This window comes from Oncorhynchus masou, chromosome 32 (genome assembly GCF_036934945.1).
Source record: "Oncorhynchus masou masou isolate Uvic2021 chromosome 32, UVic_Omas_1.1, whole genome shotgun sequence".
Taxonomy (NCBI): Eukaryota; Metazoa; Chordata; class Actinopteri; order Salmoniformes; family Salmonidae; genus Oncorhynchus; species Oncorhynchus masou.
Window position 1 is genome coordinate 90,408,317 of NC_088243.1, and position 17,230 is coordinate 90,425,546.

The window sequence follows — 17,230 nt, forward strand, 5'->3', positions numbered from 1 at the left end:
CCAAGTGTGGGTTGTTTATTAGAATGTTCAAACCAGGAAGTACAGACCTCTTCACACACACTCTATCTATCTGTCTATCTGTCTATCTGTCTATCTGTCTGTCTGTCTGTCTGTCTGTCTGTCTGTCTGTCTGTCTGTCTGTCTGTCTGTCTGTCTGTGATAACAGACATTTACATTTACATTTAAGTCATTTAGCAGACGCTCTTATCCAGAGCGACTTACAAATTGGTGAATTCACCTTCTGACATCCAGTGGAACAGCCACTTTACAATAGTGCATCTAAATCATTAAGGGGGGGGTGGTGAGAAGGATTACTTATCCTATCCTAGGTATTCCTTGAAGAGGTGGGGTTTCAGGTGTCTCCGGAAGGTGGTGATTGACTCCGCTGTCCTGGCGTCGTGAGGGAGTTTGTTCCACCATTGGGGGGCCAGAGCAGCGAACAGTTTTGACTGGGCTGAGCGGGAACTGTACTTCCTCAATGGTAGGGAGGCGAGCAGGCCAGAGGTGGATGAACGCAGTGCCCTTGCTTGGGTGTAGGGCCTGATCAGAGCCTGGAGGTACTGCGGTGCCGTTCCCCTCACAGCTCCGTAGGCAAGCACCATGGTCTTGTAGCGGATGCGAGCTTCAACTGGAAGCCAGTGGAGAGAGCGGAGGAGCGGGGTGACGTGAGAGAACTTGGGAAGGTTGAACACCAGACGGGCTGCGGCGTTCTGGATGAGTTGTAGGGGTTTAATGGCACAGGCAGGGAGCCCAGCCAACAGCGAGTTGCAGTAATCCAGACGGGAGATGACAAGTGCCTGGATTAGGACCTGCGCCGCTTCCTGTGTGAGGCAGGGTCGTACTCTGCGGATGTTGTAGAGCATGAACCTACAGGAACGGGCCACCGCCATGATGTTGGTTGAGAACGACAGGGTGTTGTCCAGGATCACGCCAAGGTTCTTAGCGCTCTGGGAGGAGGACACAATGGAGTTGTCAACCGTGATGGCGAGATCATGGAACGGGCAGTCCTTCCCCGGGAGGAAGAGCAGCTCCGTCTTGCCGAGGTTCAGCTTGAGGTGGTGATCCGTCATCCACACTGATATGTCTGCCAGACATGCAGACTGTTTAGAATCCGCTGAGGTGGGCCCTGTTATAGCTGAGATGTCTGTGTAATCTCGGCTGTGTAGTGAGGTGGGCCCTGTTATAGATGAGATGTCTCTGTAATCTAGGCTGTGTAGTGAGGTTTAGTCTGGTTAATCCATCTGGAACATCCAGTATTCCCGGGCGACTAACAGAGGGTATTAAACCTCCCCCTCTCTGCACTCTCTGTACTGCCCCTCTCGAACCCGCTCTACTGTCCCACTGCTGCTGTCCGGACCAGAACCAGGGGACCAGCGCCTCCAAGGAGACAGAGGATCAGAGGACCAGAGAGACAGAGATATAGAAACCACAGTGACATGAGGACAGAGGACCAGAGAGACAGAGATAGAAACCACAGTGACATGAGGACAGAGGACCAGAGAGACAGAGATATAGAAACCATAGTGACATGAGGACAGAGGACCAGAGAGACAGAGATATAGAAACCACAGTGACATGAGGACAGAGGACCAGAGAGACAGAGATATAGAAACCACAGTGACATGAGAACAGAGGACCAGAGAGACAGATATATAGAAACCATAGTGACATGAGGACAGAGGACCAGAGAGACAGAGATATAGAAACCACAGTGACATGAGGACAGAGGACCAGAGACAGAGATAGAAACCACAGTGACATGAGGACAGAGGACCAGAGAGACAGAGATAGAAACCACAGTGACATGAGGACAGAGATAGAAACCACAGTGACATGAGGACAGAGGACCAGAGAGACAGAGATAGAAACCACAGTGACATGAGGACAGAGATAGAAACCACAGTGACATGAGGACAGAGGACCAGAGAGACAGAGATAGACACCACAGTGACATGGGGACAGAGATAGAAACCACAGTGACATGAGGACAGAGGACCAGAGAGACAGAGATATAGAAACCACAGTGACATGAGGACAGAGGACCAGAGAGACAGAGATATAGAAACCACAGTGACATGAGGACAGAGGACCAGAGAGACAGAGATAGAAACCACAGTGACATGGGGACAGAGGACCAGAGAGACAGAGATATAGAAACCATAGTGACATGAGGACAGAGGACCAGAGAGACAGAGATATAGAAACCACAGTGACATGAGGACAGAGATAGAAACCACAGTGACATGAGGACAGAGGACCAGAGAGACAGAGATAGATACCACAGTGACATGAGGACAGAGGTAGAAACCACAGTGACATGAGGACAGAGGACCAGAGAGACAGAGATATAGAAACCATAGTGACATGAGGACAGAGGACCAGAGAGACAGAGATATAGAAACCACAGTGACATGAGGACAGAGATATAGAAACCACAGTGACATGAGGACAGAGGTAGAAACCACAGTGACATGAGGACAGAGGACCAGAGAGACAGAGATATAGAAACCACAGTGACATGAGGACAGAGGACCAGAGAGACAGAGATATAGAAACCACAGTGACATGAGGACAGAGAGATAGAAACCACAGTGACATGAGGACAGAGGACCAGAGAGACAGAGATAGAAACCACAGTGACATGAGGACAGAGGACCAGAGAGACAGAGATAGAAACCACAGTGACATGAGGACAGAGGTAGAAACCACAGTGACATGAGGACAGAGGACCAGAGAGACAGAGATATAGAAACCACAGTGACATGAGGACAGAGGACCAGAGAGACAGAGATATAGAAACCACAGTGACATGAGGACAGAGAGATAGAAACCACAGTGACATGAGGACAGAGGACCAGAGAGACAGAGATAGAAACCACAGTGACATGAGGACAGAGGACCAGAGAGACAGAGATAGAAACCACAGTGACATGAGGACAGAGATAGAAACCACAGTGACATGAGGACAGAGGACCAGAGAGACAGAGATATAGAAACCACAGTGACATGAGGACAGAGGACTAGAGAGACAGATATAGAAACCACAGTGACATGAGGACAGAGGACCAGAGAGACAGAGATATAGAAACCACAGTGACATGAGGACAGAGGACCAGAGAGACAGAGATATAGAAACCACAGTGACATGAGGACAGAGGACCAGAGAGACAGAGATATAGAAACCACAGTGACATGAGGACAGAGGACTAGAGAGACAGAGATATAGAAACCACAGTGACATGAGGACAGAGGACCAGAGAGACAGAGATATAGAAACCACAGTGACATGAGGACAGAGGACCAGAGAGACAGAGAGATAGAAACCACAGTGACATGAGGACAGAGATAGAAACCACAGTGACATGAGGACAGAGGACCAGAGAGACAGAGATAGAAAACATTGTGGCCTCTTTTTAGAAGTCATTTGAAGGGCTGAATAGCTCCACTCAATCAGCAGCCAAGGAGTCACACAGCATGCAGGTAATGGTGTGGCGCTACAGCTGTTAACGACATTAGACCTACAGTACAGTGTCAGAGAACTCAACTTTAGTCGTATCCATGTAGAAGGGATGTCAACTAATTCTGCTGTGCATGCAATGAGATAATTACCAATTAGATCATTAATAATTAGATCATTACATAATTACAACGAGATAATTACCAATGAGATAATTAATAATTAGATAATTACCAATGAGATAATTACCAATTAGATAATTACCAATGAGATAATTACCAATGAGATAATTACCAATGAGATAATTAATAATTAGATAATTACCAATGAGATAATTACCAATTAGATAATTACCAATGAGATAATTACCAATGAGATAATTAATAATTAGATCATTAAAACTTTAGTCGTATCCATTTTTTTAATTGTTTTATTTCACCTTTATAGGCTAGTTGAGAACAAGTTCTCATTTACAACTGTGACCTGGCCAAGATAAAGCATAGCAGTGTGAACAGACAACACAGAGTTACACATGGAGTAAACAATAAACAAGTCAATAACACAGTAGAAAAAATAAAAAAAAGAGTCTATATACATTGTGTGCAAAAGGCATGAGGAGGTAGGCAAATAATTACAATTTTGCAGATTAACACTGGAGTGATAAATGATCAGATGGTCATGTACAGGTAGAGATATTGGTGTGCAAAAGAGCAGAAAAGTAAATTAAAAACAGTATGGAGATGAGGTAGGTAAAATTGGGTGGGCTATTTACCGATAAGACTATGTACAGCTGCAGCGATCGGTTTGCTGCTCAGATAGCTCATGTTTGAAGTTGGTGAGGGAGATAAAAGTCTCCAACTTCAGCGATTTTTGCAATTCGTTCCAGTCACAGGCAGCAGAGAACTGCAAGGAAAGTGAGGTGTTGGCTTTAGGGATGATCAGTGAGATACACCTGCTGGAGCGCGTGCTACGGATGGGTGTTGCCATCGTGACCAGTGAACTGAGATAAGCCGGAGCTTTACCTAGCATGGACTTGTAGATGACCTGGAGCCAGTGGGTCTGGCGACGAATATGTAGCGAGGGCCAGCCGACTAGAGCATACAGGTCGCAGTGGTGGGTGGTATAAGGTGCTTTAGTGACAAAACGGATGGCACTGTGATAAACTACATCCAGTTTGCTGAGTAGAGTATTGGAAGCTATTTTGTAGATGACATCGCCGAAGTCGAGGATCGGTAGGATAGTCAGTTTTACTAGGGTAAGTTTGGCGGCGTGAGTGAAGGAGGCTTTGTTGCGGAATAGAAAGCAGACTCTAGATTTGATTTTAGATTGGAGATGTTTGATATGAGTCTGGAAGGAGAGTTTACAGTCTAGCCAGACACCTAGGTACTTATAGATGTCCACATATTCTAGGTCGGAACCATCCAGGGTGGTGATGCTAGTCGGGCGTGCGGGTGCAGGCAGCGAACGGTTGAAAAGCATGCATTTGGTTTTACTAGCGTTTAAGAGCAGTTGGAGGCCACGGAAGGAGTGTTGTATGGCAATGAAGCTCGTTTGGAGGTTAGATAGCACAGTGTCCAAGGACGGGCCGGAAGTATACAGAATGGTGTCGTCTGCATAGAGGTGAATCAGGGAATCGCCCGCAGCAAGAGCAACATCATTGATATATACAGAGAAAAGAGACGGCCCGAGAATTTAACCCCGTGGCACCCCCATAGAGACTGCCAGAGGACCGGACAGAAGGGATGTCAACTAATTCTGCTGTGCATGCAATGAGATAATTACCAATTAGATCATTAATAATTAGATCATTACCAATGAGATAATTAATAATTAGATCATTAAATAATTACATTGAGATAATTACCAATGGGATAATTACCAATTAGGTAATTACCAATTAGATAATTAATAATTAGATCATTAACTGATTACAATGAGATAACTACAAATGAGATAATTACTAATTAGAACATTAAATAATTACAATGATATAATTATCAATTAGATAATTACCAATTAGTTCATTACTAATTAGATAATTAACATTTAGATAATTACTAATTAGAAAATTTGATAATTACAATGATATAATTACAATGATATAATTACATTGAGATAATTACTAATTAGATAACTGCCAATTAGATATTTACCAATTAGATAATTACTAATTAGATAATGAGATAATAACAATGATATAATTACCATGATATAATTACATTGAGATAATTACCAATTATATAATTACTAATTAGATCATTAGATAATTACTATTTAGATAATTACCATTGCACACCCATCTCATTATTTGCTTGATGTTTTTAGTTGATGTTTCAAACTGGAGGATCATTCAAAACAAAAACACATGGTCTGCACTCTGGAAATAGTACTCACTCCATGACCCTACCTGTAAAGTTCAACAGCTTTGATAATATCCATGACCCTACCTGTAAAGTTCAACAGCTTAGATAATATCCATGACCCTACCTGTAAAGTTCAACAGCTTTGATAATATCCATGACCCTACCTGTAAAGTTCAACAACTTAGATAATATCTATGACCCTACCTGTAAAGTTCAACAGCTTTGATAATATCCATGACCCTACCTGTAAAGTTCAGCAGCTTAGATAATATCCATGACCCTACCTGTAAAGTTCAACAGCTTAGATAATACCCATGACCCTACCTGTAAAGTTCAGCAGCTTAGATAATATCCATGACCCTACCTGTAAAGTTCAACAGCTTAGATAATACCCATGACCCTACCTGTAAAGTTCAACAGCTTAGATAATATCCATGACCCTACCTGTAAAGTTCAACAGCTTAGATAATATCCATGACCCTACTTGTAAAGTTCAACAGCTTAGATAATACCCATGACCCTACCTGTAAAGTTCAACAGCTTAGATAATATCCATGACCCTACCTGTAAAGTTCAACAGCTTAGATAATATCCATGACCCTACCTGTAAAGTTCAGCAGCTTAGATAATATCCATGACCCTACCTGTAAAGTTCAACAGCTTAGATAATATCCATGACCCTACCTGTAAAGTTCAACAGCTTTGATAATATCCATGACCCTACCTGTAAAGTTCAACAGCTTAGATAATACCCATGACCCTACCTGTAAAGTTCATCAGCTTAGATAATATCCATGACCCTACCTGTAAAGTTCATCAGCTTAGATAATATCCATGACCCTACCTGTAAAGTTCAACAGCTTAGATAATACCCATGACCCTACCTGTAAAGTTCAACAGCTTAGATAATATCTATGACCCTACCTGTAAAGTTCAACAGCTTAGATAATATCTATGACCCTACCTGTAAAGTTCAACAGCTTAGATAATACCCATGACCCTACCTGTAAAGTTCAACAGCTTTGATAATATCCATGACCCTACCTGTAAAGTTCAACAGCTTAGATAATACCCATGACCCTACCTGTAAAGTTCATCAGCTTAGATAATATCCATGACCCTACCTGTAAAGTTCATCAGCTTAGATAATATCCATGACCCTACCTGTAAAGTTCAACAGCTTAGATAATACCCATGACACTACCTGTAAAGTTCAACAGCTTAGATAATATCTATGACCCTACCTGTAAAGTTCATCAGCTTAGATAATATCCATGACCCTACCTGTAAAGTTCATCAGCTTAGATAATATCCATGACCCTACCTGTAAAGTTCAACAGCTTAGATAATATCCATGACCCTACCTGTAAAGTTCAACAGCTTAGATGATACCCATGACCCTACCTGTAAAGTTCATCAGCTTAGATAATACCCATGACCCTACCTGTAAAGTTCAACAGCTTAGATAATATCTATGACCCTACCTGTAAAGTTCAACAGCTTTGATAATATCCATGACCCTACCTGTAAAGTTCAACAGCTTAGATAATACCCATGACCCTACCTGTAAAGTTCAACAGCTTAGATAATATCTATGACCCTACCTGTAAAGTTCAACAGCTTAGATAATATCTATGACCCTACCTGTAAAGTTCAACAGCTTAGATAATACCCATGACCCTACCTGTAAAGTTCAACAGCTTAGATAATATCCATGACCCTACCTGTAAAGTTATATCCTACCTGTAAAGTTTATTATCTGTGTCTCAAGTCAGTGAATACAAATGTTACATTATAAGTGCTTTATAAAGTGTTGAAATAATCATTATTATAATCTGTGAAGTTGGCCTGGATTTCTTTTGAATATCAGTCCTCCTGTGCCAGAAAATCCTAATTCATACAGCAGTCTGTGAAAATCTATTTTCAGTGGAAAGAATTTTAAAAGATTCACTAAACCCTTAGCTAATCTTCAGTCTTGTTGAAGGAGAATGTTGGGTAACACTATTTGAAGCATAAACCATGATATGACAGCTGACATAATGTGTCGTAACATCGTCATAACAGAAGTATGTGTCTACTACATAGTTAATGTGATGCTGTCCAGGCTTATCCTCCAAGGAAACAACCAACATGGGTACAGTACACACACACACACACACACACACACACACGTACACACACACACACACACACACACGAACGCGTGGACACAAAGATCACGACATCAGAAAATTTTGTCGTGTGTCACGCCCTGACCATAGAGAGCTTTTTATTCTCTATGTTGGTTGGGTCGGGGTGTGACTAGGGTGGGTCATCTAGGTGAAGATATTTCTATGTTGGCCTGGTATGGTTCCCAATCAGAGGCAGCTGTATATCGTTGTCTCTGATTTGGGGATCATATTTAGGCAGCCATTTCCCCTTTGTGTTTTGTGGGATCTTGACTATGGATAGTTGCCTATTAGCACTATTGTTAGCTTCACATTTTGTTTTGAGATTTATTGTTGTTGTTTGGCTGTGAGTTTCACCTAGAAATAAAAAGATGTGGAACCCAGATCACGCTTGTCGTGGTAATTTCCTGTATTACTAAGTGAAAGGAGAGTTTACAAACCACACACAAGTCAGAGTTATACTTTAAACTCCATATTTTAATAATATGAGCTTTACCATGTCAATTCTAGATACCTCCATCTCAAGTACAACCCCTCCCCCTCCATGTCAAGTACACCCCCTCCCCCTCCATCTCAAGTACACCCCCTCCCCCTCCATCTCAAGTACACCCCCTCCCCCTCCATGTCAAGTACACCCCCTCCCCCTCCATGCCAAGTACACCCCCTCCCCCTCCATGTCAAGTACACCCCCTCCCCCTCCATCTCAAGTACACCCCTTCCCCCTCCATCTCAAGTACACCCCTTCCCCCTCCATCTCAAGTACACCCCCTCCCCCTCCATGCCAAGTACACCCCCTCCCCCTCCATCTCAAGTACACCCCCTCCCCCTCCATCTCAAGTACACCCCCTCCCCCTCCATCTCAAGTACACCCCCTCCCACTCCATGTCAAGTACCCCCCCCTCCATCTCAAGTACACCCCCTCCCCCTCCATGTCAAGTACCCCCCCCTCCCCCTCCATGTCAAGTACACCCTGGCACTCCAGATTGAATTCACAAATCGTAAAATGTCTAGCTAGTAATATGTTTTGCTAACAAGCTACCAAGAGGTTGCATAGCAACAGCATCAACTTCCGGTAAAGAGGTGAAGCGCTAGTACACTCAACTGAAAGTGAAAGGATACTGTTAGTTTACAGTATATTCAAATGAACTAACAGTATATAGTGTGTAGTATATATTCATTTAGTATGTAGTATACAGTATGTTAGTATGGGTATTCAACACAGCTCAGGTTTGCAAAGCTCTTAGAGACTTACCCAGAAAGACTCTGTAATCACTGCCAAAGCGGATTCTAACATGTATTGTCTCAGGGGTGTGGATACTTACGTAAATGAGATATTTCTGTATTTCATTTTTAATACATTTGAGAAAAAAAAACGAAATAAATATAATTTCACTTGGTCATTTTCTCTGAAAAAAATATTTTGAATTAATTTTGAATTCACGCTGTAACACAACAAAATGTGGATTGAGTGAAGGGTATGACTACTTTCTGAAGGCACTGTATCTCACTATATTAGGTACTTTATCCATTTATCATGCAAATAAACTGTTGCTAAGGGGTTGTTTAACAGATGCACTATCATCACTATCGTCATCGCTATGACAACAGTGTTTTGGGGAATCAGCCTCCCGATGAGCATTTTATCTGTTGTTTATTTCAGCTCTCCTCCCTCCCTCCCTCCCATCACGGCAACGGTTGCTAGGCAACCGCATTCAGAGTTCTGTGAGGTGGCCAGGGATTGGCTGAGACCTTGGAAAGTGATATAGTGAGGGTACTGCCTGTGGAACATTGGAACACTGTGTTCTGGCTAAGCTTGTGGCCCCAAAGAAACGGTGCTGCTGCTTGCTGCCTACACAATGTATTGATGCCCGTGGAAATTATAAAGCTTGGTTTAGTTTTTATTGGTAAAGCTTAGCTAGTTTATCACGTGCATGTTTCCACATAACACAATTATTTGTTGATTTGCTGAAGGGAGTGTTGAATAAAATCAAATAACATTTTATTTGTCACATACTTTGTAAACAACAGGTGAAATGCTGACTGACGGGTCCTTTAAACATTTATGCAAAAATGCAAAAATAGTAACACAAGGAATAAATATACAGGAAGTAGAAAATAACATGGTTATATACAGGAAGTAGAAAATAACATGGCTATATACAGGGAGCAGTAAATAACATGGCTATATACAGGGAGTAGTAAATAACATGGCTATATACAGGGAGTAGAAAATAACATGGCTATATACAGGAAGTAGAAAATAACATGGCTATATACCGGAAGTAGATGATAACACGGCTATATACAGGGAGAAGAAAATAACATGGCTATATACAGGGAGTAGAAAATAACATGGCTATATACAAGAAGTAGAAAATAACATGGCTATATACAAGAAGTAGAAAATAACATGGCTATATACAGGGAGTAGAAAATAACATGGCTATATACAGGAAGTAGAAAATAACATGGCTATATACCGGAAGTAGATGATAACACGGCTATATACAGGGAGAAGAAAATAACATGGCTATATACAGGGAGTAGAAAATAACATGGCTATATACAGGGAGTAGAAAATAACATGGCTATATACAGGAAGTAGAAAATAACATGGCTATATACAGGAAGTACCAGTACCAAGTCAATGTGAAGGGGGAAGAGGTAATGGAGGTAATGGAGGTAGCTATGTACATATAAGTAGGGATAAAGTGACTAGACATAGGTGACAGTGTAAGTACACCATATATACAGCAGTATGTGGACACCCCTTCAAATTAGTGAATTCTATTTCAGCCACACCCACTACTGACAAGTGTATAAAATCCAGCACACACCCATGCAATCTCCATAGACAAACATTCACAGTAGAATGGCCTTAATGAAGAGCTCAGTGACTTTCAGTTTAAACTGGTAGGCCACATAAGTTCACAGAACGTGATGGCCAAGTGCTGTAGTGCGTAAACATTGTCTGTCCTCGGTTGCAACACTCACTACCGAGTTCCAGACTGCCTCTGGAAGCAAAATAACTGTTAGTCGGGACCTTGATGAAATGGGTTTTCATGGCAGAGCAGCTGCATACAATCCTAAGATCACCAAGTGCAATGCCAAGCGTCGGCTGGAGTGGTGTAAAGCTCGTCACGCTTGGACTCCGGAGCAGTAGAAATACATTCTCTGGAGTGTTGAATCACGCTTCACCATCTGGCAGTCCGAAGGATGAATCTGGGTTTGGTGGATGCCAGGAGAACGCTACCTGTTCGAATACATAGTGCCAACTGTAATGTTTGGTGGAGGAGGAATAATGGTCTGGGGCTGTTTTTCATGGTTCGGGCCCTTTAGTTCCAGTGAAGGGAAATCTTAATGCTACAGCATACAATGACATTCTAGACAGGCCCTTTCCTGTTTCATCATGACAATGCCCTCGTGCACAAAGTGAGGTTGAAATGTTTTGTCGAGATCTGTGTGGAAGAACTTGACTGTCCTGCACAGAGCCCTGACCTCAACCCCATCAAACACCTTTGGGATGAATTGGAACGCCGACTGCGAGCCAGGCCTTATCGCCCAACATCAGTGCCGACCTCACTAATGTTTGTGGCTGAATGGAAGCAAGTCCCAGCAGCAATGTTCCAACATCTAGTCGAAAGCCTTCCCAGAAGAGTGGAGGCTATTATAGCTGCAAAGGGGGGACCAACTCCATATTAATGCCCATGATTTTGGAATGAGCTGTTTGACGAGCAGGTGTCCACATACTTTTGTCGTGTGAGTGTGTGGGTAGAGTTGAGTGTGTGTACATAGAGTCATAGAGAGTTAGTGCAAGAAAGGGTCAATGCAGATCGTCCAGGTAGCCATTTGATTAGCTATTTAGCAGTCTTGTTTAGCAGTCACATGGCTCGGGGGGTAGAGTTGCCGTACCAGGCAGTGATGCAGCCAGTCAAGATGCTCTCAACGGTGCAGCTGTAGAACATTTTGAGGATCCGAGGGCCAATGCTGTCTTTTCAACTTCCTGAGGGGGGAAAAGGCATTGCTGTGCCCTTTTCAGAACTGTGTGGGGGTGTGTGGTGGACCATGTTGATTCCTTAATGATGTGGACACTCTCGAAGCTCTCGACCCACTGCACTACAACCTCATCGATGTGTGGGGGGGGGGGTGCTCGCCTCTTCGTTTCCCATAGTCTACTATCAGCTCCTTTCTTCTTGCCTGCCGCATCTCTCTATACCCCCCCTCTCGCCTCCTCTCCCTCCTCCCCTCCATCCAGGACGTTGAGGGAGAGGAGCCCCCCCCTCGCCTCCTCTCCCTTCTCCCCTCCATCCAGGACGTTGAGGGAGAGGAGCCGCCCCCCCCTTCGCCTCCTCTCCCTTCTCCCCTCCATCCAGGACGTTGAGGGAGAGGAGCCCTCCCCCCCCTCGCCTCCTCTCCCTTCTACCCTCCATCCAGGACGTTGAGGGAGAGGAGCCCCCCCCCCTCGCCTCCTCTCCCTTCTCCCCTCCATCGAAGACGTTGAGGGAGAGGTTGTTCTGGCACCACACTGCCAGGTTGTTTGACCTCCTCCCTGTAGGATGCAAGGTTTCATCTCATGTCAAGCGTGATTGTAAATCCTTCAATCAAAGTCGTAAGAGTGTGACTCCTCATAAGTATGTTGTACCTTGTTTTCCCTCCTTCTGAGAACACTAGTTATAGTCATAACGTTACGATATACTTTCAGCCCGATGGCCTGAGAATCAAGATAACAAAATAGTGTCAATGTCAAATGAGGGTTAGAAAGCATTGCGTTGTTGTTTGTTGAAGAATCAACGTCTATCACTTACTGGAGTGTGTAAGTTTAACCGACCAATATAGAACTAGTCCCTATCCTACATGTCGTATCACTAAATCCATTAACGTTAATCCAAATGACGCTGAATTTCCGTTTTATATGGAATCTGTGATATGATTACATTGGTATTTACACGGGGGGGGGATATTTCCTGCCAAACAAGCTGTATCAAAGATATAGAGACTACCAAGTTTACAAAAGTATCCTGTGTGTTTTTTTGTTTTTTTTGTTTTTGTTTTGTTCTAAATTAAAATGACAAACATTAAAACACTTTATTATCATCAGATACAGCTCTTCACAATAACGTGCTGCAACTTGGCTGATTGGCATTTTTTTGATAAGGAATGATGTCTTTCAAATCTTCAAAAAAAATGATTCCAATCTTAATTGACGTCTCCATTTCATAAACCTCTTCCATAACGCATCCTTGAGACATGCAAAGAAACGTACTTCATTATTTTCAACTTATTCAGTACTTTGATAATTAATTCCAGTAACAGATACATGTTTAATGTGAAGGCTCCCGAATGGCGCAGCGGTCTAAGGCACTGCATCTCAGTGCTAGAGGTGTCACTACAGACCCTGGTTTGATTCCAGGCTGTATCACATATGATTGGGAGTCCCATAGGGTGGTGCACAAATGCTCCAGTGTCGTCCAGGTTAGGGTTTGGCCCGGGGGTAGGCCCATCATTGTAAATAAGAAGTTGTTCATAACTGACTTGCCTAGTTAAAAATATAAGCTATTGATATTCACATCCCCTCTTCATTAAAGGGAGACTGCATATGTTTTGTATAAATGCAAATAGCCATGTCTGTGGATTAATAGGCAGGGCCCGTTTTCCCGATAGCGATGGAATTGAAGTTATCGGTGGTCACAGAGAGACAGATGAATATCTTGATTCAGTTAGCTGTTCTACGAGTGGTCGGAGGCAGTTTGTAAATAACAAGTGTTTTCAAGTGCAACTTTAGTAATTATGGTTTGGGAAACAGCTCTGAAATTAACAATGAGTCTATGAAGGTTTTAACTATGAACTTATTCGCCTTAAGATAATTTTAGGAAACCAGGCCCTGGACAAGAAATTATGTGAGACAAAACACTTACATTTTTTAAAACATAATTTAAAGTGCAAATTACCTTTTCAAAACGCAATGGTAAGCATTGGTCTGAAGGAAATTCACATGAGCACCACAATGCCAACTCCATCCACGCACTACTCTATAGCCAGTAAAAAATAAACAGTTTTACTCCTGAACACCTGTTTGGCACTGCACTGCCCGGTCTTGGGCTTGGTGAAAAGAGGTATTAAACTGAGGGAATTCATCCGAGCTTCACGCTTATCACCGTGAAGCTCGGATGAATTCCCTCAGTTTAATACCTCTTTTCACCAAGCCCAAGACCGGGCAGTGCAGTGCCAAACAGGTGTTCAGGAGTAAAACTAGGAGGACGTGCGTGGAGATTAATGACACTGAGTTGCAAGTAGGCCGGCAGGTGGAGTTTCATTCTCTCTCCACGGCACCCATGTCTCCAAAAACAGCTCCCACCACCCCTTCAGCCTTCCCAGAGCTCAGCGGGAGAGAGGGGGAGGAAAAGAAAGAGGAGAAAAGGGAAGAGGAGAAAAGGGCTAAGGAGAGAAAGGTGGAGGAGAGAAGGGAAGAGGAGGAGGAGAGAAGGGAAGAGGAGAAGGAGGAGAGACGGGAAGAGGAGAAGGAGGAGAGAATGGGAGAGGGGGAGGAGGAGAGAAGGGAAGAGGAGAAGGAGGAGAGAAGGGAAGAGGAGAAGGAGGAGAGAATGGGAGAGGAGGAGGAGGAGGAGGAGAGAAGGGAAGAGGAGAAGGAGGAGAGAAGGGAAGTGGAGGAGGAGAGAAGGGAAGAGGAGAAGGAGGAGAGAAGGGAAGAGGAGGTGGAGGAAAGAAGGGAAGAGGAGAAGAAGAGAAGGGAAGAGGAGGAGGAGAGAAGGGAAGAGGAGGAGGAGGAGGAGGAGAGAAGGGAAGAGGAGAAGGAGGAGAGAAGGGAAGAGAAGGAGGAGAGAAGGGAAAAGGAGGAGGAGAGAAGGGAAGAGGAGGTGGAGGAAAGAAGGGAAGAGGAGAAGGAGGAGAGAAGGGAAGAGGAGGAGGAGAGAACGGAAAAGGAGGAGGAGAGAAGGAAAGAGGAGGTGGAGGAAAGAAGGGAAGAGGAGAAGGAGGAGAGAAGGGAAGAGGAGAAGGAGAGAAGGGAAGAGGAGAAGGAGAGAAGGGAAGAGGAGGAGGAGAGAAGGGAAGAGGAACCTGATAAGCCAACAGAGGAGAGAAACCAGGAGGAAAGAACGAAGGAGACAACGGAAGAGAAAACTGATGCCAAAGCAAAGGAGCAAGTAAAGCAGACAAAGGAAGAGAAGAGGTCGGACGAGCTGGTGCAGGAAGTGAGGTGGGACGAGAGGGGGATGACGTGGGAGGTGTATGGGGCGGTGATAGAGGTAGCCGTCCTGGGCTCAGACATACAGAAACACCTGGAGAAACAGGTTCAGAAACTCAGAAAGCATCCATCTCCTGCCTTGCCTTCCCCTCCTCCCCTAAACCCAGCCACCATGCTCCTGCCCTCCACCCCTCCTCCCCTAAACCCAGCCACCATGCTCCTGCCCTCCACCCCTCCTCCCCTAAACCCAGCCACCATGCTCCTGCCCTCCACCCCTCCTCCCCTAAACCCAGCCACCATGCTCCTGCCCTCCACCCCTCCTCCCCTAAACCCAGCCACCATACTCCTGCCCACCACCCCTCCTCCCCTAAACCCAGCCACCATGCTCCTGCCCACCACCCCTCCTCCCCTAAACCCAGCCACCATGCTCCTGTCCACCACCCCTCCTCCCCTAAACCCAGCCACCATAATCCTGCCCACCACCCCTCCTCCCCTAAACCCAGCCACCATGCTCCTGCCCTCCGCCCCTCCTCCCCTAAACCCAGCCACCATGCTCCTGCCCTCCACACCTCCTCCCCTAAACCCAGCCACCATGCTCCTGCCCACCACCCCTCCTCCCCTAAAACCAGCCACCATGCTCCTGCCCTCCACCCCTCCTCCCCTAAACCCAGCCACCATGCTCCTGCCCTCCACCCCTCCTCCCCTAAACCCAGCCACCATGCTCCTGCCCTCCACCCCTCCTCCCCTAAACCCAGCCACCATGCTCCTGCCCTCCACCCCTCCTCCCCTAAAACCAGCCACCATGCTCCTGCCCTCCACCCCTCCTCCCCTAAACCCAGCCACCATGCCCCTGCCCACCACCCCTCCTCCCCTAAACCCAGCCACCATGCTCCTGCCCTCCACCCCTCCTCCCCTAAACCCAGCCACCATGCTCCTGCCCACCACCCCTCCTCCCCTAAACCCAGCCACCATGCTCCTGCCCTCCACCCCTCCTCCCCTAAACCCAGCCACCATGCCCCTGCCCTCCACACCTCCTCCCCTAAACCCAGCCACCATGCTCCTGCCCACCACCCCTCCTCCCCTAAACCCAGCCACCATGCTCCTGCCCTCCACCCCTCCTCCCCTAAACCCAGCCACCATGCTCCTGCCCTCCACCCCTCCTCCCCTAAACCCAGCCACCATGCTCCTGCCCTCCACCCCTCCTCCCCTAAACCCAGCCACCATACTCCTGCCCACCACCCCTCCTCCCCTAAACCCAGCCACCATGCTCCTGCCCACCACCCCTCCTCCCCTAAACCCAGCCACCATGCTCCTGTCCACCACCCCTCCTCCCCTAAACCCAGCCACCATGCTCCTGCCCACCACCCCTCCTCCCCTAAACCCAGCCACCATGCTCCTGCCCTCCGCCCCTCCTCCCCTAAACCCAGCCACCATGCTCCTGCCCTCCACACCTCCTCCCCTAAACCCAGCCACCATGCTCCTGCCCACCACCCCTCCTCCCCTAAAACCAGCCACCATGCTCCTGCCCTCCACCCCTCCTCCCCTAAACCCAGACACCATGCTCCTGCCCTCCACCCCTCCTCCCCTAAAACCAGCCACCATGCTCCTGCCCTCCACCCCTCCACCCCTCCTCCCCTAAACCCAGCCATCATGCTCCTGCCCACCACCCCTGCTCCCCTAACCCCAGCCACCATGCTCCTGCCCTCCACCCCTCCTCCCCTAAACCCAGCCACCATGCTCCTGCCCTCCACCCCTCCTCCCCTAAACCCAGCCACCATGCTCCTGCCCTCCACCCCTCCTCCCCTAAACCCAGCCACCATGCTCCTGCCCTCCACCCCTCCTCCCCTAAAACCAGCCACCATGCTCCTGCCCTCCACCCCTCCTCCCCTAAACCCAGCCACCATGCCCCTGCCCACCACCCCGCCTCCCCAAAACCCAGCCACCATGCTCCTGCCCTCCACCCCTCCTCCCCTAAACCCAGCCACCATGCTCCTGCCCACCACCCCTCCTCCCCTAAACCCAGCCACCATGCTCCTGC

The 17,230-nt window shown here is 46.2% G+C and overlaps 1 protein-coding gene across 1 annotated transcript; it reads left to right on the forward strand.

The window, feature by feature from the left end:
* The first annotated feature begins 15,220 nt into the window (after window positions 1-15,220).
* On the forward strand, window positions 15,221-16,831 carry LOC135527289 (uncharacterized). Its single transcript, XM_064955879.1, has one exon. The coding sequence runs from the start codon at window positions 15,221-15,223 to the stop codon at window positions 16,829-16,831; it is 1,611 nt and encodes a 536-aa protein (XP_064811951.1).
* The last annotated feature ends 399 nt before the right edge of the window (window positions 16,832-17,230 follow it).